The sequence below is a fragment of the Gordionus sp. m RMFG-2023 genome, chromosome 3, assembly GCF_954871325.1.
Source record: "Gordionus sp. m RMFG-2023 chromosome 3, tfGorSpeb1-WG-v2, whole genome shotgun sequence".
Lineage (NCBI taxonomy): Eukaryota > Metazoa > Nematomorpha > Gordioida > Chordodea > Parachordodidae > Gordionus > Gordionus sp. m RMFG-2023.
The window spans coordinates 38,443,337-38,466,321 of record NC_088777.1 but is presented as its reverse complement, the minus strand read 5'-3'; the positions used below and the strand labels follow the sequence as shown (position 1 = coordinate 38,466,321).

Below are 22,985 nucleotides of genomic sequence, written 5' to 3'. Positions count from 1 at the left end.
AGTAGTACTGTAATTCTGAGCGTTTTCCGTACCTTTGCATGATGGCTAAAGATTTTTTGTCGCAGCAAAGTACATCCGTTGAGAGCGAGCGTGTCTTCTCAAGAGGGGTGGACACCGTAACAAAGAAAAGAAATCGCATGGCCTCCGAAACACTTAAACAGTGTTTATGTTTAAATTCATGGGATATCAATATCATGAATAATAAATTTTATACATAATTTTTATATCTATATATATTGTTAAATTAAATTTTTTGTACATTAATAAATATATATAATTTAAATAAAAATATTTAAACTATAAATGTATCAAATATTTAAGATGTTTTGAGCTTAGTATTCTTGTTTCAGGCTGTTGTTTTTTATGAATACTGGAGAATATTAGTGTTTTAATATTATTTGACTTTAAATTGATAACTAAAATAGTTTTTGATATTAAGATTTAGAATTTTGAACACTTGAGAAAAATTACACATTAAAATTGATACTGGGATTAACTTTGAACCATGTTATAAAGCGCTATACTTTTTTTCAGGCAATTATTCACTATTTTATTAAGAAGAATATTATGAGAGCAATTTTTCTCATAGATTATATAAAGGTATAGATATCTATTATCGTAATTTCAGGATTAGTCAATATTTTTCTTGCTAAATAGGCTTAAAACGAGAGATTTTAAATAATAAATGCAATATAAAAATTATTAAGATATATTTATAATTAATTCTAAAATCTTAATCCTTTAAATTAATATTTAGAAATCTACACAATCTAGTTTCCAATATAATTTAAAATGTCATCGATAGAGATTGATATAAAAGATATTGGTGTAGATAATATATACAAAGTTATTTCTCTGTACAATGGTATGTAATTTCCTTCATGAGATATCGCATAAAATTTATTCTCGAAAAAAAAAACAAGGTATAAATATCATTGTATGATGTGCCAAGTAACTTTTATCCTAACTAGTAACTTCAAAGATTTAAGAATTTTATTATAAACTAAAATTACAAGAAATATATTAGCATCTCATTTTATCACTTAAAAATATTATGTACCTTACTACTCGTATTATAATAACCATTTTTTGTCCCTTATCTATGATACATCCTCACTGATGTTTTAATTTAACATGTTTAGGATATATATTTTTAGCTATTTCTAAAATAATTGTTAAAAGTTCAAAAATAACGATTATGACAATTGTCACCTATCTATGATACATCCTCACTGAATTTTTAATTTAACATGTTTAGAATATATATTTTTAGCTATTTCCTTTAAAAAAATTTGAAAAAGTTCAAAAATAACGATTATGACAATTGTCACCTATATATGATACATCCTCACTGAATTTTTAATTTAACATGTTTAGAATATATATTTTTAGCTATTTCCTTAAAAAAAATTCGAAAAAATTCAAAAATAGCGATTATGATAATTGTCACCTATATATGATACATCATCACTGAATTTTTAATTTAACATGTTTAGAATATATATTTTTAGCTATTTCCTTTAAAAAAATTTGAAAAAATTCAAAAATAGCGATTATGACAATTGTCACCTATCTATGATACATCCTCACTGAATTTTTAATTTAACATGTTTAGAATATATAATTTTAGCTATCTATTTCCTTTAAAAAAATTTGAAAAAGTTCAAAAATAGCGATTATGACAATTGTCACCTATCTATGATACATCATCACTGAATTTTTAATTTAACATGTTTAGAATATATATTTTTAGATATTTCCTTTAAAAAAATTTGAAAAAGTTCAAAAATAGCGATTATGACAATTGTCACCTATCTATGATACATCCTCACAAATTTTAAATTTAACATGTTTAGAATATATATTTTTAGCTATTTGCTTTAAAAATTTGAAAAAAGTTCAAAAATAACGATTATGACAATTGTCACCTATCTATGATACATCCTCACTGAATTTTTAATTTAACATGTTTAGAATATATATTTTTAGCAATTTGCTTTAAAAAAACTCAAAAAAGTTCAAAAATAGCGATTATGACAATTGTCACTTATCTATGGTACATCTTCACTGAAATTTTGATTTAACATGTCTACAATATATATTTAGACCCAAAGAAAGGGGGAAAGTAGTCTATCGTACAGTGGCGTAGCTACGGGCAAAAATAACCATCATAACAAATGGCTCTTTTCTATGGTGCATCTTCACTTAAAAATTTTAAAAAATAACTATGATGAATAGTTAATCCAGAGCATTATAATTTAAAGAAGCTTTAAGTAACTTTCCCGCCTATAATATTAATATATACTAAATGTTATTTGACTTTTGGTCAAAAAAAATGATCTAGATATTGAGTTAAGGGTGAAAAAAAGCAACCCTAACTTTAAGTCATCTTTAAAAAAAAAGATCCATATTTTGGGTCGGATTGAATAAAACGACACGATGTTTGAGTCTGAGTCAGAAAAACGACCCAAACTTTGAGTTGGAGTCGAAAAATACGATCTAAACTTCAAGTTTGAGTCAAAAAATACGATCTAAACTTCAAGTTTGAGTCGAAAAATACGACCCAAATTTCAAGTTTGAGTCGAAAAATACAACCCAAATTTTTAGTCGGAGTCGTAAAAAACGACCCATATTTTGGGTCGAGGTCGTTTTTTTCGGCTTGGACTTGGGCCGGAGTCGAAAAAAACGACCCAAACTTTGAGTCGGAGTCGAATAAAACGACCCGAGCTTTGGGTCGGGGTCGCGACTCGCGGCGTTTTAACAACACTAAACGCCAGGCAAAGCAATTATTTGACAAAATAGGGCATGACTATTTTTCATAGAAGCGGGACAATAAAAATTAACACTTATATCGAAGGTCCCGTCAATTTTATTATTGGTGCATAGGTCTAAAAAATACAGGTAGGAATTTAATATTACATAATTGAACAATTTATAAATAATATTAGTTATGTATAAGAATTGTTTTAAATAAACAGATTTGACTAATTTATTTAATATATTATATTTAAGAAAAACATGTGAATATTATAAGTATAATTCATGAGATTTTGGACTTTGAAGAAGGAAAAGTTATGTTAATTTATTTTCGATTTCCTTCACATAGGTTACTGGTATCATTCCTGTATTATTATCCACACATCCTTCCCACCAGTTTTGTCCGGTTTTATCTTAGTAATTTTTATTAAAGGAATGAATAATTACTTTAAAAGGCACATTAATATAATTAAAAGTTGAGTACATAGCAGATCCCTCTAATACAGAGGGCATTAATCAACTGCGTCATTAAAATTTCAGGAGGTATTCTCTTAACACACATAATCAGTATTCATTCTACAATTGTAATTTTAATCATAATAAAACCCCCGTGAGATCCCTCCTAATTTTTCTTTGCATGTAAAAACGCTAAAAGAGCTCGATTTTGTGGATGCTAAGAAACCTCATGGATTAGCCCATCCACCTTCGATTAAGTTTAAAGAATCTAAGGTCGGGTTGCCCCTGAATATGTCAAAAAGACATCAGTAATTGGATCTTTTTAAATTTCATTTGAGTGTCATTCGGGTTAAGAAAACATATTGTTCTAGTCGATCTTAATTTCCGTAGGCAAGTACATTTTATTAGTTTCAGCTATAATTTTCTAGGTTAGATATATTGTCTGTCTTAATACATATCGTTTAATTTAGTTCCTATAAAATCTAGATTTTTTCTATAGCCGATCACTTAGTTGGTCATGAAAAGTGGACAGATTTTGTCTAACGAGGTTCTGGTTTAAGAAGGATCGATATTATGAGAGTACCGGCGGAGAACCGATTTATAAATAATCTTAGTCATTATTAATCAAAAATGTCTAACAATGTAAAATTCCCGGAAATTTGGAATTTAAGTTATTTTGAGAATTTGCCAATAATTTACTAGAATGTTAAAAATATCGCAAATTAGTCAAATATAAATTGGCAAATATCTTAACCCTAAAATAAATCATATATGGCATCTGTCAATAAGATAATCTAATAAATAGGGGGGAGGAAGATATGACAACTACTGCAAAATATTAATCTTTGATACCCTTGAAATGAACAACACCATTCTTATTGTGGGCAATTTTATATATAATAGTTCAGGTTTTAAAAAAATTTCTTATTATAATCTTGCTTTAAAGGTCAAATAAAATCAACTGATATAATAATGTACCTTGAGGAAAATAAAAATATAGTGATATATGGATAATGTTTAATATAAGTTTGCAATATATCTTGAAGCTTTTCTAATGATATTACAAATGTTTAAGTATTAGGGCTGTCCAGATATTTAATATCGGATCGGGTTGGCACCAATATTTAGTGTTTTCAAAAATATCGAATAGGATCGATCCTTTTAAAAAAAACGATCCTATCCGATATTATTTTATTGTTTTCGGTTATTTTATAATTGTATATATAATTATATAATTATTTTATTTTATAAATAATTTCATAATAATAAATTAATGAAAGGAACTAATATAAAATTCATTTGTTGTAATGTTTAAAATATAAATTTTACACTATTTTTTGTTATATCTGCAAAAAGAAAAGAATTTTAAAACATCTAACGAGTCATATTCAGTTAGTATTGCTAAACGGCTCTATTTAGCTAATTTTAAAAACGATTAATTCAAAATTTTAGCCAAGAGTAAACAAGCTTATTGATTTTTCCCACAAGGTTTGGACTTCTATTGGCGAAATTTAGAGGCATAGGCAATACTATTCTGGTTAAAATTTTGATTTGGCCCTTTTTAAAAATAGACTAAATGGAGTTGTTTAACCATTTACCCATAAACATTGGAAATATTTTAAATGAGAATTTTATTTAATCATTTGTGAAAGTTAGTTGGTTTTTTTAAAGTAAAAATTGATATATTTATGAACATTGTCACAAAGAGAGATGGTAAATAAAAATCAATATAAATATCGGATCGGGTTATTGGTAATGTCAAAAAATAACGGATCGGATCGGTGAAAGGCATAGAACTATTAAATACCCTCGAGAATTTTTAATTTCCTTCTTGGGAATATTCCTATAATTCCTGCAAACTTTTTAGGCCTTTACACTAATAAAAATTTCCGATTCCATATCATATGATTCGAATTTTTCAAGGCTAACAAATTTGGTCATTATCCATGTCCAAAATAATTGCATCCATTGTTTTATTTTCCAAAATTATTCATTCGCCAGTGATATTATTTTTTATAAGAAAATACATTTTAGTTGTCCATATTTTGACTAAATTGTTGTCCTAATTTTTTCTTTCAAAACTTTTTCTTTACTTTTCATTTCCTCGAATTTAATTTAAAATTTAGATTTTATCATATTAATAAATCTTAAATAAATATTTAAACTGTCCTTTACATAGAATGTAAATTTAATTAAAAATTTATCCATCGTAATAATAAAAAATTTATAAGTTTAATTCTCGGAATTTAGAAAAAAAAATATACTTTTTCTTTTTTTGCGTTGTGACTGTAACTTGTAAATCCTTATTATTTATAATTTACATTAAATTTTATACCAGAATTTTAAAAAAAAATTTTGCACAAAAATTCTGAGCAAAAAATTTTTGAAAATCATATAAAATTTTTTTAAAGATCAAAAAAAATTTTAATTTGCGATTTCATTTTGAAAGACTTTTTTATGCATAAAAATTAAAAGATTTAATAATAAAAGATTTTTTACAAAAAAGATTTGGAATTTTAGGTAAAATTTGATCATTACCTGTCAGTATTTTCAAAAAAATTTCCATTTTAACAAATTTTCAGAGATAAAAAATCGTTGAAGATTTTATATTTTAAAGATCATTTCAAACTCTGTTTTAAACAAAAGAATATTTTATAATTTATAAATCTTAATTTTTTTAATAAATAATTTACATATTTTTCAAAAACTCAATTTATAACCAATTTCAATAGAAAATGGATCCAAATATGGAAGGCCTGGTTCTAGTACGAAACATCCCTAATAACCATCACTAGATAATATTTGTGGGAAATCTGAATGAAGATGCAATTACTCTAGATAGGGATAATGATCAAAAAAATTTCTAGCTTAGCTATAGAATAGAACATTTTAAATCATTCATAAATATTATTTCCTCTAAACCTGATCCACTTGTCCTCGTCTCCAATATTTTAGCAGTCAATCCCTGCCACTCTTTACTATTTTAGGAAAGACTTGAGTGACCTTCTGTCCCCATCCTTTATGCCCAGTTCATTTCAAATATTGGAATAGTTTTGAAAAGTAGGTATAATCAAATTTTAAAGAAAAAAAATAGTGCTTTCCAAATAAAAATATTTTTAATTATTTAAGAATATGTATACACATCTAATTAAATTCTTGTCATTATTTAAGAATATGTATACACATCTAATTAAATTCTTGTCATTATTTAAAAGATAATATGGTTCTTTGTTTAAGGTTAAAAAAGTTTCCTAGGAAGGAAAAGGTTTAATTTTTTGAAAAGGTTTAATTGTTTTTTAAAAAGGAGTGGAAAAGGGGGGGGGGAAGGTAAATTTACTTTTAGTTTTTATCGAACATTTTTATTGCCATATTAAAATATTTTCCCATGCCTATTTAACAATTAGATTAAAAATTACATTGATTTTTAAACTATTCAAATTTTGTAAATATTTTGATAAGTTTGATATAAGAAGTAGCATAAAAACTAGAGTTATGCCTCTATTAAATATTGAATCAGGACCAATTCCTATTTTTACCAATTTTATTTTTGTAGATCAGACCAATATTTTCAAAAAAACTGATACTATATAATAATTGTTTATGATTATTTTATGATTTTACTAATAAATAAATAAAAAGAATCATTTGTTGTGTTTCTAAAAAATTGAATTAAGAAAAAATAGCTATAAATATCATATTTTTTTGTTATCTTCACAATAAAGGATTATAAAATATTTAATAAGTCACATTGAACCATAAACATAGCCCATATTTTAAATAAAAATAAAAAAAACAAAATACACTTAATTATTTGTGATAATATATTAAATAATGCCTTGGCCAAGAAAAATAGAAAATTTCAAAATGTATCTTGTTTTGCCTGTAGGTGAATTATTTTTCTCTTTTAAAAGGTAAATATTATTTTTTATTAAATTGATTTAAAGATAGATGGTAAATAATAATGAATGTTAATACCCAATCAGTATTTATTATTTATCAAATTGGTTCTACATGAATATCGGCAGAAATATTCAATTAGATCTGTGAAACAGCCACAATAAAACAAATGTATTTTTTACTAAGGGTGGAAAAGGGAGGAAAACATTGTTATACCACTGACTAAATCTATATTATTTTCATTTAAAATTACTTGTAACACTAATTATGTCACCCTTTTTAAAGGAAATTTCATCAGGTTCCTTGGCTTCAAAATCATATAAGGCTTCAACTTTAATAATCTTTAAATTAAATAATAAAAATAAACTTATAAGAATCAGTTAACTACAAATATTAATAAAAAAATCAACTTAAAATCGATATAAAAATATTTTTCTTGATATGTATAAGAATAATTTTAAAATATTAAAGGTATAAATCAATTTAACTTGTTCAGGTTCACAATCTTTTAATAAAATAATGTCTTTTTTATTGATAGAATTAACACGATGATAATCCAATAATTGATTTATTGATTCAAATTTTACTACCCAAACAAAATACTTTCCAAAAGAATCACGCAAAATTTTAAAATGTTGGTAACCATCATTTACTCTATATTAATTATATATGATACAACAATTTATTTTAAATAAACTTGACTGTAAGAGAGAAATCACCAGGTGAACTTTCACTCAATCTTACAATAAAAGTTCCTGTTTCTGATTGCTTTGACAAATAATTTTCAGCTTTAGCTCTTGTCATTTGGCCTTTGTACCATCTAATTATATTTTTTATAAATAAATTATATTTATATAAAGTAAAACAAACCTGAAAGGTTTCATCTGGATATAATTACTAGGTACATAACCTTCCAATCCATTTCTTTCAACTTTATACCAATTGGGATCTTCTTGCATATTTAAAACCTAATTTTAAAGAATTATTAGAACTTCAAAGTTAAAAAAATAATAAACCTTTAATATTTGCCCTTTAGTAAAACTTAATTCATCATGAGCTGATGCTATAAAATCATGAAGAGCCAATGCCTCCATATATTGTATATAAATTTTACATCAAATACTTTTATTAGAAAAATTAGATATGAAAGAAATATATCTACTGAGTTTTAAAAGCTAAAATGGCTGACCATATGTTTTAATATGTGATAGATATAATATAGCCCAATATTTAAAATAAAATTAATTATAAAACCCAAATTTCGTTAAAATGCACAAACTTCTGACACACTGGGTAGGATTTTTTAAAGAAAAATAAAGAAAAGATCCTTAAAATTTTTTTGATATCAGATGAAATACATAGCAAATTTTGCCTTTTTTGTCCTTCAAATCAGCTGTAAAAATTTAGCTATCTATTGAGGATATGTTTTTGACCAATATTTTGCATTGTTGATATGAATAAGAATGTAATCTATTTTTATGATACAGAAGTTAGTAATTTTCATTACGGTAATTATAATTAGTACATTCGAAATTCTAATATATTTTAGGGGCCAATCACCCAATGAAACCACATCGCTTAGCCTTAACACATGATCTTATTTTAACATATAAATTAGATAAATACATGAAAGTATTGTCATTTTAATAATATATTATATCAACTACTATTTAAAGTTATATAGACCAAAAAGGGCCAATGAAGTTGACATGTATAATTTTCATTCCAAAGAATATATTGATTTTTTGAAAAACAATAAAATAAAATTACAAGATAACTCAAAATTTCTATCTAAATTTAATGTTGGAGAAGATTGGTAACAAATAATACTATATTTTAATTTCATAAATATTTTAGTCCTTTGTTCCCAAATTTGTTTGAATTTTGCTCTATGTATACTGGAGCATCATTAGAAGGAGCATTACTATTAAACCATCAGGTCTGTTAATATATCTTAATAATTTTTTTTCACAATTAAATAATATATTAATAAAATAATTTTAAAACATGGCTATATTTAAATAAATTAGATTTTTTAATTTTATTAAAGCTATGTGACATTGCTATAAATTGGGCTGGCGGTTTACATCATGCAAAAAAATTTGAAGCTTCTGGATTTTGTTATGTAAATGACATTGTTTTGGCAATTATAGAATTACTTAAGTACTATACAAATTTTGCCTTTTAAAATTGAGTTTAAATAAAGATATAATCCTCGTGTTCTATATATTGACATTGACATTCATCATGGTGATGGTGTACAAGAAGCCTTTTATCTTACTGATAGAGTTATGACAGTTAGTTTTCATAAATATGGGAATTTATTTTTTCCTGGAACAGGTAATTTTTAGTCATAATTAGTTTTAATTTATTTATCATTTGTTAAGTAATTAATATTGCCATAATAGTATAGATTATTGTATATGAATTATAATCTTTAAAAATAAAATGTTTAGAATGTGAATTATTTTTATATATTTAAGCATGGGTCTGGTCCAATCTGAAAATAATTCTTGATTTATTCAATCTTAATATATGTTCCAAAGATTCCTGTTTGATCCATAATTTTAGGAAAGCAGAAAAATCATAAGTGATAAAGTAAATTTTTAAAAAAATTGGTATTTTTGAAAAGATATTTATAATATCATTAGGAGAGTGAAATAATTTTAAATTTTTCTGAGGTCCAAATCCAGCCTTAAAATAATAAAACTAGATCTGACATGCCAAGTTCAAGAAATTTTCAAATTTTTATGTTGTTGGATCAAACTAGAATATTTCATATAGAGCAAATTGCACGATCACATAATTTAAGTAATATTTTATAGTTATATCTATCCCTGAATGCCATGCCATTGCCACTGGACTTTTTTTAAATAATTATTTGGATCATCATTATAAGAAAAATTTAGTTCTGCTATTTGTATATATGTATGTTTGTGGCATGGATATCATAATTATGTCAAAATAGTTTGAATAAAGAAAACAAGACTAAAAATATTTTAAAAGAATTATAGAAATTGTAGCTTTAAGAATCTAAGACTTCAGATGTAGAAGAAGTAATTGATTCTGATGAAATGTGCAGAAGCAATGTAAAATTCTTCTGATATATTTGATTTGGATGATGAAAATCTCTCTTCCCCACATCAGGCCTTAATTAATATATAATATAAATTACTTAAATATTTCTCAAAAATAGAAAGAAAGTAAGCAAAATTTGTTAAAATATAAAAAAAAATCTATAATACTATGATTTGTGGGTAATTTTGTATTTATTTAATGTAAATCAGAGACCTGCAGAGGTACCATTTACATGGCCCAGATTTTTTTTTATAAAAAATTTTTTCGCCACCCAGGTTTTATATTTTCAGGCCAGGTCTGGATTGTTTTTTAAAATAAATTTCCGGCCTGGCCTGAATTTTTTAAAAATATATTATATTTATTTTTAATTTTTATAGCTAATGATTACGATTTAAAAAAATATACGGCCCGGCCGAGTTATTTTTTTAAAAATTTTAGGCTCAGCCTGACCCGGATATTTTTTTAAAAAAATAATGCACTTTCTGTGAGTTAGTCAAAATTATACTTTCACAGTCACTTTTTTGTATTTTTTAAATAAGCGTCAAATGAAAACATAACTGTTTTATTTGACACAATACAATATAACTAAATTTTGAAATGAATTAAACTTTATTATTCAATGTTAATAATTAAAATGTATTTTGTTGTCATTTTGTAAAACGTTTCTTAAATTAGGTTGCTCACTTCTAAATTTGTGTTTTACAAGGTCATTTTTCGTTTTTTTTCGATCAATCTACATATTATTTTGTAATTTTAGGTCATATTTATGAAGTGGGGGCGGAAGCAGGAAAATATTATGCCGTTAATGTGCCATTAAAAGAAGGTATTGATGATGAAGGTAACAACCATTTTTTAAAAAATTCTTTTTCAATATTATTTTAAGCATATAGCTATATATTCAAACCTATCATCAAAGACGTTGTACAATTTTATCAACCTAATGTTATTGTTCTTCAAGTTTTATATTTTACACTTGGTCTTAATTATATTTATGTCAAGTGTGGAGCAGATTCATTATGCGGTGATCGATTAGGATGTTTTAATCTTAGTATAAATGGACATGGGTTACATTTAACTCTAAAATTATATATTTATTGAACGAATTACCTTAGACAATGCGTTAAGTTCGTTAAAGAATTGGGAATCCCATTATTAATTTTAGGTGGGGGCGGATATACAATACGAAATGTAGCTCGTTGTTGGGCTTATGAAACATCTCTCATTTTGGATAAGGAAATCGATAATAAAATTCCCGAAGAATCTGGTTAATTTTTTTTAAATATTAATTTAAATTAATTATTTTATATTCTAAAGAATATCGAAATTATTTTGGTCCGGATTATACTCTGCATTATGAAATTCATCCCAAAGTTGAAAATCAAAATTCTCGACAGGTAAAATTTACTAAATCTTTCATTAGTGCTTGTACTTGCTATATTAAATATTTGCTTATAAAAAAAATATAGATTTATTATTAGGAATTTTGCAAAAGTAATATAAATTTAGTAATAAAATAAGTAGTGTTAAATCACCTCATTCAAAATAAAAATAATCTCTTAAGCCTCAAGGTTTTAGCTTAAAAAATGATTCAACCTTAGGCCTTAGACGGATCCCGATAAATATCATCCAGGCCTCAAGGCATAACAAATATTTTTTCGGCACATGTCTTATGATTGAGCCGTTTTTCAATTTTAGGGAGAGCACAACATCAGTATCCATCACCTTCATTTTAAAGTGAAATATAATATAAACACCTTAGGAATTTAGTTTTTCCGATTATACTAGGTCACTAAAATTGAATTTGAAGGTTATAACTAGGGAGATTAGATTGAAAACCTAAGTGATACCATTTTTTAGGTATAAATAAATTTAAAACGTTTGAGGAATCGACTTTTAAAAAATCTTAGTTGACTAATCGAACATTATATTTTACTTAATAATTTTTTAATGCCCAAAGCTTATTTTATTTAATTTTATAGGGCCTTAATCAATCTAATCATAATATTACAATGTATATTTTTTATAATAAAACATAAAAAATTTTAATAAAGACCTTACAGGATTAATATTAGAGATAAAAATTAGGCTAATATAAATTTCATAAATGGTAAGTAAATACCCGCAAGCAGTTTTCAAGCTTATTTTTTAAAAAAAAACAAAGTTAAATAGAAATACTGTATTTTTTTTAATATAAAATATTAATTTTAGCTTTTAGACACCACTAGGAAAACTGTACATGATCATTTAAAATGTCTTGCTCATGCACCTAGCGTTGAATATTCCCCTATTATTCAAGATGCATTTCCCTTGCCTACCAGCCTTATATAATAATAGATGAAATTCTCTAATCATTTATTGAATTTTTATATTACTTTATTTATTTTTTTGTAAATTATAAGATTTAAAATATGTATAATATATAATTTTTAATTACACTGAGAAAATATTTTTTGTATTGTAAAGATTACATTCCATTAGTTCAAATTTAAACTGACCTGATATTTACAAAAGCTTATTGTTTGTTAGGCATGATCCAAAATTTAATACTAATTTTTCTGCCCTATAGGGAAATAATTATGTCATCAAAAAATTACTTATGCCAGTCTTCTTTTGCCGGCAGTATCCAAGCCGAAATAATATATTTTTTTGACCCGAACCATTTTAAAAAAATTCAAAGGAGCTAACCTACCTTTATAACCTCTATGAATCGGTTTATGTTTTATAAATACTAAATAATATAATTTAAAAAGAACCTTAACTTAAATGCAAAATATTCTACACTGCTTATCAGTATGGTTACCCATCACTCACTCCTGATCGAACAAATATCCTTGCCTCACTTATACTATAGATAGATTAAAATATATTATTATATTTAATTTTTTTAAATTAAATTTGGAATCGTATTCCTATTATTAGTGCTAAAGAAATATACTGCGAGAACTGGTCACAGAAGTTAACAATTTATAAATTCAAGTTATATTTTCTCAGTCCGTCACGAATTAAAATATAATGCATCAATTGCATTCACTGTATCTTTTAAAATGCTAAATTTATTTCTACCAAATCCAAGCCTTCTAGTGGATATTAAATTTCATTGTCAAAAAAATGGGCCCGCGTTCAAGCTAAATCAAAACAAAAATGTTTTAGTTCATTATAAAATTGTTCATTTCGAATAATACTTGTTTATATAGTAAGTGTTTTTCTTCATTTTCTCTAAAAGGCTATTATTTTGCTCTGGCGTTTTTTATGTTCCCTCTTACCTATAAATAAGTTTAAATTTCATTATAAATAGCTTATTCAATCATTTTAAAATTCAATCTAGTATCTGGCTCTTAGTTTTCTCCTAAGATTTTACATTGCCACTTTGCTTTAATCGCGGTAACTTTTACAATTGATCTATAAACCTTTTTTACCCCTGTGTCAGAGATATGAGTAATGGGTACAATTTAATTACACTAAAACGTTTCTTTATACCAAAGCTAAACATTAAGCTTTGATATATGTAACTGATTTCAAGTATTTAGGAACTATCATTGACTTTTGACTTAAACATTTTCAATTAGCCTGAACTATTTGATTGTTGCTATTTAAGTGATCTACTTGGAAATATGTTATATATGTTGATTAATAGGGCTGAAAGATATGGATCAACTTCTTATGTTCAAGGTCATCTTCTATATAAAAAACGAGTAGAAATTAGGTTAAATCCACATAAATCATGTGATAATAAATTGATTTGCTTATAAGCAAAGTTCGACTCTATGCATCATTACTCGTATCTTAGTGGTAAAGGTTAAAACCACCAATATTAAAATAAAAGAACCGAACCCCGACATTATAAGACCAATATTTTTTCAAGTCTTGCAAAGTCACCATTTAGACCTGAGAACAAAAAAAAATAAGAATATTTTGTCTTGACTTTAGTTTTTGCTATTATTGTGCTTTATAAAAATAGAAAGAAAGAACCCAGCTCTACTACCATTCCATGGTCACTTTATTGAGTTGAGTTACTTTTTGGCTAATATGATATATTTTATAGGATATCAAGGAAAACGGATAAGGAGTTAAGATAATACCGGGATGTGGTCGTTATTATTAAAACTATTTTTTCGATTTCATTTCGGGGAAAAATTATTAATAAGGCACCTTTTATTATCCTATCCTATTACATAAAAAAATATTAGTATATAAACTATACAAGAAATCTTAAATTAAAATAATTCAAAAATTTTTAACTGTCCAGCATAATGTAAAGACAAGATAGGATTGAATACCCTTTAATAGGCCTCGCCCGGTTCTCGATCATTTTATACCAGACAGTTAGCTTTCACTCGTTAGTGTTAATAAACTACTGGACATTTAAAAAAATTATAATCTTGCAACTAGTGATTTTAAAAGTTAATAGTAATTAGTGCATATTTAAAAGTAATTAGTTATGACGATGCAGGTTACCTTGTAAATTATTTATATAATCATCATTTTTAATATAATTTTTTTTATTATAGAAAATAATTTTGTTATTTACAAATTAAGCAAAATAATTTAAATGAAAATACAATTTATCGGAGTTTGAAATGCTCTTCAAAATAAAAAATCGTAAAAGATTTTGATCTCTGAAGATTTATTTAAGTGTTGTAGTCTTAGTTTGAAGAGAATTCTGTTAAATGAACCTATAATAAAAAATTATAATTAAGTTTAAATATCGATATGAAAGGCAATCGCATCTCAATATATTTTTTTATTTCAAGATCACAAAATTAATATCAACATTTATAATCTTCAGGCCAGGCAATTTTTTAGATATACCCAGGTCGGGCCCAAAAAAATTTTACCAAGCCGTTTATTTTAAAACCAAATATTTTAAATCGCAATTATTAGCCAGAGTTGTTAAAATAGCGCGTTAACTTTTTTGGTAGCTAATAGCGGCTACTTTTTTTGTAATTATTTAATTTTTTAGCGCGCTACTTTTTTTGAAAGTAGCTAAGTAGCCGCATCTTCGCTACTTTTAAAAAATATAATGAACCTAAGTGTAAACATGAAAATTTAAATATAATATCATAATTAATTATAATTTTTATTATTTAATTTTGAAATTAAAATATAATTTCAATTTATAATTTATATTTTCATTTGTATTATAAACCTAAATCACGTGTTAATAATTTAAAATATCATCGCCTATGAATATCCAAATCGTTGAAAGTGGTTCAGACAATGATATTAATGAAATGGAAGATACCAGGGAAGAAAATGTTCTTAATAGCTATAATACAAATTTCCCATTCACTAGATTTGAAAATTTTTTAAAATAAATATATAAACAGTTTCAAATTTATTTGTTAAAAATGTAAAAAAACATATTTCCTCAAATCAATCCAGTAGCTATAACCTCAAGAAACATTTAAAGGTAAATTTTCATTTTTACATTCTAATAATATTTATTTTATAAGACTGTTCATGAGTTTTAAGGAAATGGAGAAACATCTAAATAATTTTGGCATAGGCGACTCTACATCCAAAAGGACTAATTCAATTCAAACCAAATTAATTAATAAAGCAAATGACAATATTTCTCAGAAATTGGCTGATAAAGTAATTGTTGATTTTATAATTTATACAGTTCAGCCAATGTCCTTAGTTGATAATCCATCATTTACCATGATGATTAAAACTCTATCCCCTGGTACAACAATTTTATGCCGCCAGACACTAATGAATAAAATAGATAACTTTAAAATGATGAAAGATGCTCTAATAGTAGTTATCAGAGATATCATATATATGTACCACGGGAGATAGTTGAACACATAGAAGGTAATATATTTATAAATTAATCTGATTAAATATTTTTGAGCTTATTTGGGAATCACAGGCCATTGGCTATACCCTAGAACTTTAAAAAGAAGATCTGTGGCATTAGCCCTCGAAATGATAATAGGATGCCAGACACGATGTACTTGGAAATAAAATTATTGATAATCTATCTTATAATAAAAATATGAATATAAGATTAAATACGCCCTTACCCTCAAGTGCTAGTGTCGAGAGATTATTTAATAAGGCAAAACTTATACTTTCTGATCATCGCTCTAGACTTGGGGATGATAATATTGAAATGATTTTATTATTAAAATGCAACAAATTACCATAATTTATTTTTATTACATAAATTTTTTTATATATTTACTATACAATAACATTATAAGCAAAAAATAAAAAATTTGTTTCAATTTTTTTTATAAAAAGTAGCTAAAGCTACTTTTAAAAAATATTAGCTAATAGCGAGCTACTTATTTTTTTTAACAAATAGCGGTAGCGCGCTTCTTTTAAAAGTAGCGTTTAACAACTCTGTTATTAGCTTATAAAATTAAAAATAAATAGAATATATTTTTAAAGATCCGGGATGGTTCTGAAAATTTTTTTAATAACAATCCGGGACGTGTAAATGGTACCTTTGCAGGCCTCTGATATTTATCAATTTATTTTTTCACTCCTAGAAAAATACTTTGACATGATTGACACAGAGATCTACAAATCCCTACCATAATTTCTATTCGTGCCTAATATTTTTTTTAAAATTCGGGCCGGGGCTGGTTGGGCTTAAATTTTGAAATATTATATTCAATTTTGTGAAATAAATCAATATATTTAAAAATTCTTATAAAACAAGACGCCAATATTTTTTATTTATAGAGCATTTTTTAAAATTAAAAAAATATTAAATTTTTCTATATATAAATAAATTCGGAACGGGCCGGGCGAACAACTAATTTTTATTTCGGGTTGATCTTTAAAAATTCGTTCAAGATCGGGCCGGACAAATTTTTTGCTTGAAAAATTAGGTCCAATACAGATTTACGACAAAGCTTGTCTTACAACTAGGGTTGGCGATTGAAAAATATCATTTTTTTTATACCTAAGTATAATATATCTTTGTAAGTTAAAAGTTAATTATTGAAAAATATATATTGATAAGTCATTAAAATTTGATATTTTGTCAAAGGAAAAGCCGACTGTCAATCAAAAAATCGATGATATGTGCAAATTAAGTCGATATTAGTGAGTTAGAAAGAAAAAGTTTGCAGTCCTGAAAAATTGACTTAAATTGAGTAAAAATAACAGAAACATTGGTTTTTTAAAAATTTATTTTAATATATTTAGCATTTACCATAAAAATTTATAATTAGAATACAACACAATTTAAAAAAGAATATTCAATTTATTTTTTAAAATTTTATAAGAGAATAATCATATCTTCCAAAATATATATGCTAAAATTAAAAGATCGATTTTTATGTCTAACTTTGACAGTATATTTGCAACATTTTTTCTACTCGACATTGGTATTTGATTTAGTTTTTTTAAATATAACTAGTATTTCTAAACGATTCCTAAGTTTAGAATATACTTCATAGATGAAAATATTCTCTACTGAAGCTGTTGACTGGTTTGCGATGAAATAAATGCCTATTGACCATAATTCATTTTTTTATTTTATCTGAAAACATTATTTTATTAAACGAATCAGATGTAGCCTGTAATGAAGTTATAAAATTAGACACGTTCCATTGCCACTTTGGTTTCATTGTATGTTAAATTTTAAACATATTTGGGGGTTAGAAGATAGAAAAAAACCATATAATAATAACTAAATAATAAACTAATCAAATTTAGATATAATTAATCTTTTTTTAAATTTTGTCAAATAACCAAACATTTTAAAAATGACTAACAGAAAAAGGGAGAGGTAGTTTTAGGAATGTCAATTTATGGGACATCAAATAATTGCCATAAAACTAATCAAGATTATTTAAAATTAAGTGTATTAACGAACATTTTAAATTTGGCTAATGCAGCAGGACATCCAGGGAAATAACAATTTTAAAATAATCCCCCATTATTTTATTAGTCAAAAAATAAATTTTTTAATTTGGTTTAAAAGTTTATTTGAGGATATTCATTCTTCGTTTTAGAAAAACAAACCCTTTTTTTAAAAAGCAGGGTTCACAACCCTGAATTTACAAACTAATTATTTTTTTAGAATATTAAATAATTTGTCACTACATTGAGATTAGAATTATATAATTAATTATGTCAAATATTGTAACAATGTAAAACAAAATGAATCAAGAATTTTTTTATCTATAAGTAATGATTACTAGTACAATTTAGTATTTTTCATGAAGTCTTTGTCTTGTCTTATATTATGTATTCTGATCAAATTTAGTAAATAGAATTTTATTAAAAATATTTATTTAAATCACTGATTTAAAAAATTAGTGATTTAAATGAAATTGGTTTTTATTTACCAACTTTAATTACAGCAAAAAGATTTTTTTGAGAATGCTCAAAGTTCTTTGGTTAAATTTTACTTAAAATTCCAAATCTTTTTTTTTAAAACTTTTACAAGTAAATCTTTTGTGATTTTTATGCATAAAAAATTTTTCATGATGAAATAAAAAATTTCTTAAAATATCATTTTGATCTTTAAAAAAACTTCAATTTTGTGATTTTTTGTTCAAAGTTTTGGATAAAAAAAATCTTTAAATATTTTTTTTCAAATACTGTTAATGAAGAAATAATTTCGATGAAAAAAATATACCACACTATATTTATTTGCAATGAAAAAAATGGCACAATATAATATTCATTTGCCGGCCCGCAAAAATAGGGGGTATGGGGGGCGAAAAAATTAAATAACCAAATAAGATTTATTTTTCCTAAATTTCTATTTAACTTTCGTTACTTTTAGTCGTTACATTCTAAAAAATGACGCTAGTTACAGTTTTTTCTTCAGAAGTAACTAGTTTCCGTTACTATTTTGCAAAAATGTAACTAAGTATTTTAACACTACCTACAATTCTTTTTCCTAGAAAAAGAATAATTTTGAAAAGTTAGCTCTTATATTTTTAATTAATTTTTATTTATTTAAATGTCATAATTACAAAGAAATATCAATTTTAAAATTAAACTGTCTAATTGAAGGGAATTATAATAATGAAACTTTCTTAAAAAATGTTTAGCATAATCACAAAAGTCATAAATAATTCTAGCAATTATGTGTAGCATAAATAGGATGCGTCTGCTAAAAATATCTTGTTTTGGGGTTTTTCCAACATTTTCTTGATTATTAGACGAAAATATGGATACCCAACACTTTATAATAAACAACTGGATTAATAATTAATCCGATCCCTTTCATAATCTGATAATTTTAATTCTATTTTATTTTTCAAATAATTTTTTTATAAATTTTTTTTGATATAGTGTCGAAATGTGTTGAGGTACCGATGGATTGTAGGATGAATTTTTTGATAAAAACATACTTCATTATATAGGACATTTTGATAGTTTACTAAAAAAAATTCATATGTACACCTTGGTCTTAATGACATAATCGATTCTTTTTTAATTAGAGGCAAAAACATCGTCTATCATATAATTGAGAACGGTTGGATTTAATGTTCCGTTGTGTTTTTTGTTTATATATAGGGTCGCCTTTTTCTTAAATTCAGCCTTATTCAATTTCACCTAATAGTTAAAAAATATATATATTGCTAAATAGGTAAAAATAACAATATTATTTTCAAAATTATTGTGAATTCAATGATAAATCAACAAAAAAACGATTTTCAACCTGACCTCTTAAGATTTTTCTAAAATTTTTAATTTTTAAAAGAGTTTGTATATAATATAACTAAGAAAAATATAAAATTTAAGCCTCGAACTATAAACAGTGCGGAGACATAGGCCTCTAAATGGCGAATGGAACATTTTGGTCAAAATGCTCTACTCTTAATTTTAGATATCTTATAATATAATTATACTAGAAGCTTTATTTAATTTCTTTATATAGCTCAATGGCAGGCCTTTAAAGTTATTAAATCATTTTAAATGTCAAAAAGTGGAAATAATTATAAAATCCAGGAATTATTTTTTCTCAATTTTTTATATATATAGAATATAAGATTAAATAAATGCGCTAAAGTTGGGCCGAGCTTAAGTTAAGGCGATATGACATAAATCATTATTCTATTTCAAATATTCTTTATAAATATTTGATATTAAATTTAATCACTAATTGTAATATAAGTCAAAAGCAATCAAATATTTCATGTTTAATACTTAGAAGAATAGTTATTTCTTATTTAGATCTGTAAAAATATTTGGGGGAGGGGACTTAGTTAATTTATTTAATGGATTAAATTTCACATAAAAATAACCAAAAAATACAAATCAATTTTTGATTATAATTTTATTGAAGGCAAAATTTTATATGGTAAATGGAATAATTTTCTCGATATGAATATAAATTAATTTTTCCAAGGCATAGAAGCATGAAGTTTTTGTATTCCCGGAATGTGGTTGGTTTTTTGGAACAATATTCATCGACCATATGCGAATTAATTTCAGTGATAGGGGAGACTGGGGATATAATGAACCCGAAGTTATAGCGAGATGTGATTAAACTCTATGGGGTAATTTTTATAATGCATTCGTATCTGCAAAAGTAACTTTATAAGCCTCTATTATTTTTCAAAAATAAAGATTAATATGCATTTTTTTACCCAAAATCATCTTATATAAAAGAAAAAAATATTATTTAATAGAATATAAATTTACCCGAACAAAATTGATGGCAATACTTTCAAAGTATTTTATCAAAGCAGCAAATACGTGTATTTGGCTTTGCCCTAAAAAAGTAAATTTATTAATTGTTCATAATTTATTTTAATAAAGGCCAAAAAATTAGCTTATCAAATTTCATGTAAATATAATATAAAAGTATCACAATATTGAGAAAATAACAAAGCTGCTGGTCAAGATTAATTAGCATCATTTATTTAAAGAAATCCCTCTATATCACCGAAGAGTCCTGAAGCAACTAGCCTTGCATGGGCAACAAATTTTATTAAGGAAAATGTTAAAAAAAAATTTGATAATCTTAAAAATATTTTGGATGCCACTAGACCAACTGCAAATGAGATCTTATGGATGAAACAGGTAAAATATTGATTTATGTAAGGCATATAAGAAATGGATATTTATTAAAACAGAATTAGGTATAAAATTAATGAATTTATATACAAATATAATCTCAATAATATTAAAACCCTACTTTTTAATCTAAGATTCATTAATATTTTGCTAAGTTGAAACTGTGATTATAATCTTGAAATTTATCATATATTCTTCATATAAAATTCCAATTTAATTTTAATTAATATAAAATTACTATGCAATTATTATATGAAAATATTATTATTATAGGTTTAACAACTGTTCAGAAATCTTACAAATTTTAGCCATGAAAGGCGAAAAACAAGTTGGGAGAACTATGACTTTAGCAATTGCAGTCAATGCACTGGTAACTTGATACAAATATTATGATCACTTTGTAAGAGATGGACCACTTGGTGCTATTGATATATCAAATGGTTCTGGCTGGATGTTAGAAGATAACTTTTTAATTCTCTTAAATCATTTTGCTAAACATGTTAAATCTACAAAAGATTGACCTATTATATTAGATAATCACATTTCTAACTAATCCTTAAAACCTATTGACTTTTGCTTGGAGGAAGGGATAATATTATTAACTCTCCCGCCACATTGTACCCATAAACTACAACCTTTGGATAAAACAGTGTTTGGTCCATTAAAGGGATATTATAACTCTTAACTTGACTCATGGATGAGAACTAATTATGGTAACATTTTATAATCTATGATATACCAGGTATAGTCAAGGATATTTTATCTAAATCATGTGCTCCAGCTACAGTTCAAAATGGTTTTAAATCATGTGGAATTTGGCCATTCAATCCTATAATTTTTAATGATGAAAGTTATAATATATACATAAATGATTTACCAATACTTTAAATTATGGAAACTAATGATAATAATAACAGTGTTAATTTTGAGAATAATGATATGTCATTGGGAATTAGACAAGATGAGTTTTAAGTCAATTTTTCTTATTCAAATGAGCCAACAAACTCTAAATATTTTGACCCAGAATCAATTTTTTCATGCCCAACATTTTATAAAAAGCCTGGAAGCAAAAATAAACAATATCTGGTATTTTAACTTCTTCACCATATAAAAAGAAGAAATAGAGTGAGCAAATAAAAAAAAAATAAAAAAGTTATTGATAAGAAAAACAATTGTTTTATGTTCAATAAAATTATTACAATAACAATCAAGATTGGTTTTAATGTCGTAAATGTAGTTATTGGTCATATGGAAGCTGTTGCAATTTTAATCCTTTTTTTTATTTGCAAAGATTGTGAATAATGTTCCCATTTTTTTTATAATATATTTAAATTTATACTTTAAATCATTAAATATGTTCTAAAAAAATATAAAACCTTTATGTGGAAAATTAAGCAGAGCTTATAATAGCCCCGAGCAAAGACTAATTCGTCCCGGGATGGGGTTCAATCATTCCAAAAAAAAATTCAGAAAGAATGAAATTATGAAAAAAGTATTATAATGTATTCTTGAAATTTAAACTTACCATAAAACTAATAGAGCTGAATATTTTTTGTTAAAAATGATAATGTACTTTTGGTTTTATTAAGGATTGCTTTTTAGGGTTCGCCATAACCCCGGTCTCCCCTAATTATAATATTGACGATAAATGTAAATCACTAAGCAATTGAAAAATAAATTTCATTCTCAAAATGAAAAAATTAAGATATTGACGGATTTACAAAATTCTTATATAAAAACAAGAAGATATTTCTATAGTGTTGTAAACGAACGCGTTCAAAATGAACGCGTTCGTG

The 22,985-nt window shown here is 25.2% G+C and overlaps 3 protein-coding genes across 9 annotated transcripts in view; 1 reads left to right on the top strand and 2 right to left on the bottom strand.

The window, feature by feature from the left end:
- Window positions 1-2,863: 2,863 nt before the first annotated feature.
- On the bottom strand, window positions 2,864-8,282 carry LOC135926501 (growth factor receptor-bound protein 2-like). The gene is made up of 6 exons (XM_065462403.1): window positions 8,127-8,282; window positions 7,981-8,078; window positions 7,808-7,930; window positions 7,599-7,764; window positions 7,364-7,451; window positions 2,864-3,170 (listed from the first exon to the last, which is right to left on the bottom strand). Exons 1-6 carry the CDS (start codon window positions 8,202-8,204, stop codon window positions 3,073-3,075), a joined length of 651 nt encoding a protein of 216 aa, XP_065318475.1. The 5' UTR covers window positions 8,205-8,282; the 3' UTR covers window positions 2,864-3,072.
- LOC135926500 (histone deacetylase 3-like) lies at window positions 5,631-20,986 on the top strand. Of its 5 annotated transcripts, none has more exons than XM_065462401.1 (14): window positions 5,631-5,733; window positions 5,946-6,273; window positions 8,660-8,742; window positions 8,787-8,926; window positions 8,968-9,049; window positions 9,161-9,273; window positions 9,317-9,450; window positions 10,946-11,026; window positions 11,072-11,145; window positions 11,188-11,252; window positions 11,301-11,452; window positions 11,503-11,582; window positions 11,750-11,922; window positions 12,397-12,507. In XM_065462401.1, the coding sequence occupies exons 3-14, from the start codon at window positions 8,674-8,676 to the stop codon at window positions 12,401-12,403; spliced, it is 1,170 nt and encodes a 389-aa protein (XP_065318473.1). In that variant the 5' UTR covers window positions 5,631-5,733; window positions 5,946-6,273; window positions 8,660-8,673; the 3' UTR covers window positions 12,404-12,507. The 5 variants fall into 5 exon arrangements, 4 of the variants coding, with proteins under 4 accessions (XP_065318473.1, XP_065318474.1, XP_065318471.1 ...); XR_010571899.1 differs by lacking the exons at window positions 5,631-5,733; window positions 5,946-6,273; window positions 11,750-11,922; window positions 12,397-12,507 and adding exons at window positions 8,475-8,618; window positions 20,519-20,669; window positions 20,802-20,893; window positions 20,932-20,986; XM_065462402.1 differs by lacking the exon at window positions 5,631-5,733 and having other exon boundaries at window positions 5,827-6,273.
- LOC135926499 (aspartyl/glutamyl-tRNA(Asn/Gln) amidotransferase subunit B-like) overlaps window positions 11,816-22,985 on the bottom strand; it is a 31,938-nt gene continuing 20,768 nt past the window's right edge. For 2 of the 3 annotated variants that reach the window (XM_065462395.1, XM_065462397.1), the window contains exon 8: window positions 19,111-19,722. In XM_065462395.1, the coding sequence (XP_065318467.1) occupies window positions 19,600-19,722 (123 nt within the window). In that variant the 3' untranslated portion in view covers window positions 19,111-19,599. Of the gene's footprint in view, window positions 11,911-19,110; window positions 19,723-22,985 lie in introns of those variants that run through there. The other variant, XM_065462396.1, reaches the window with a different exon arrangement.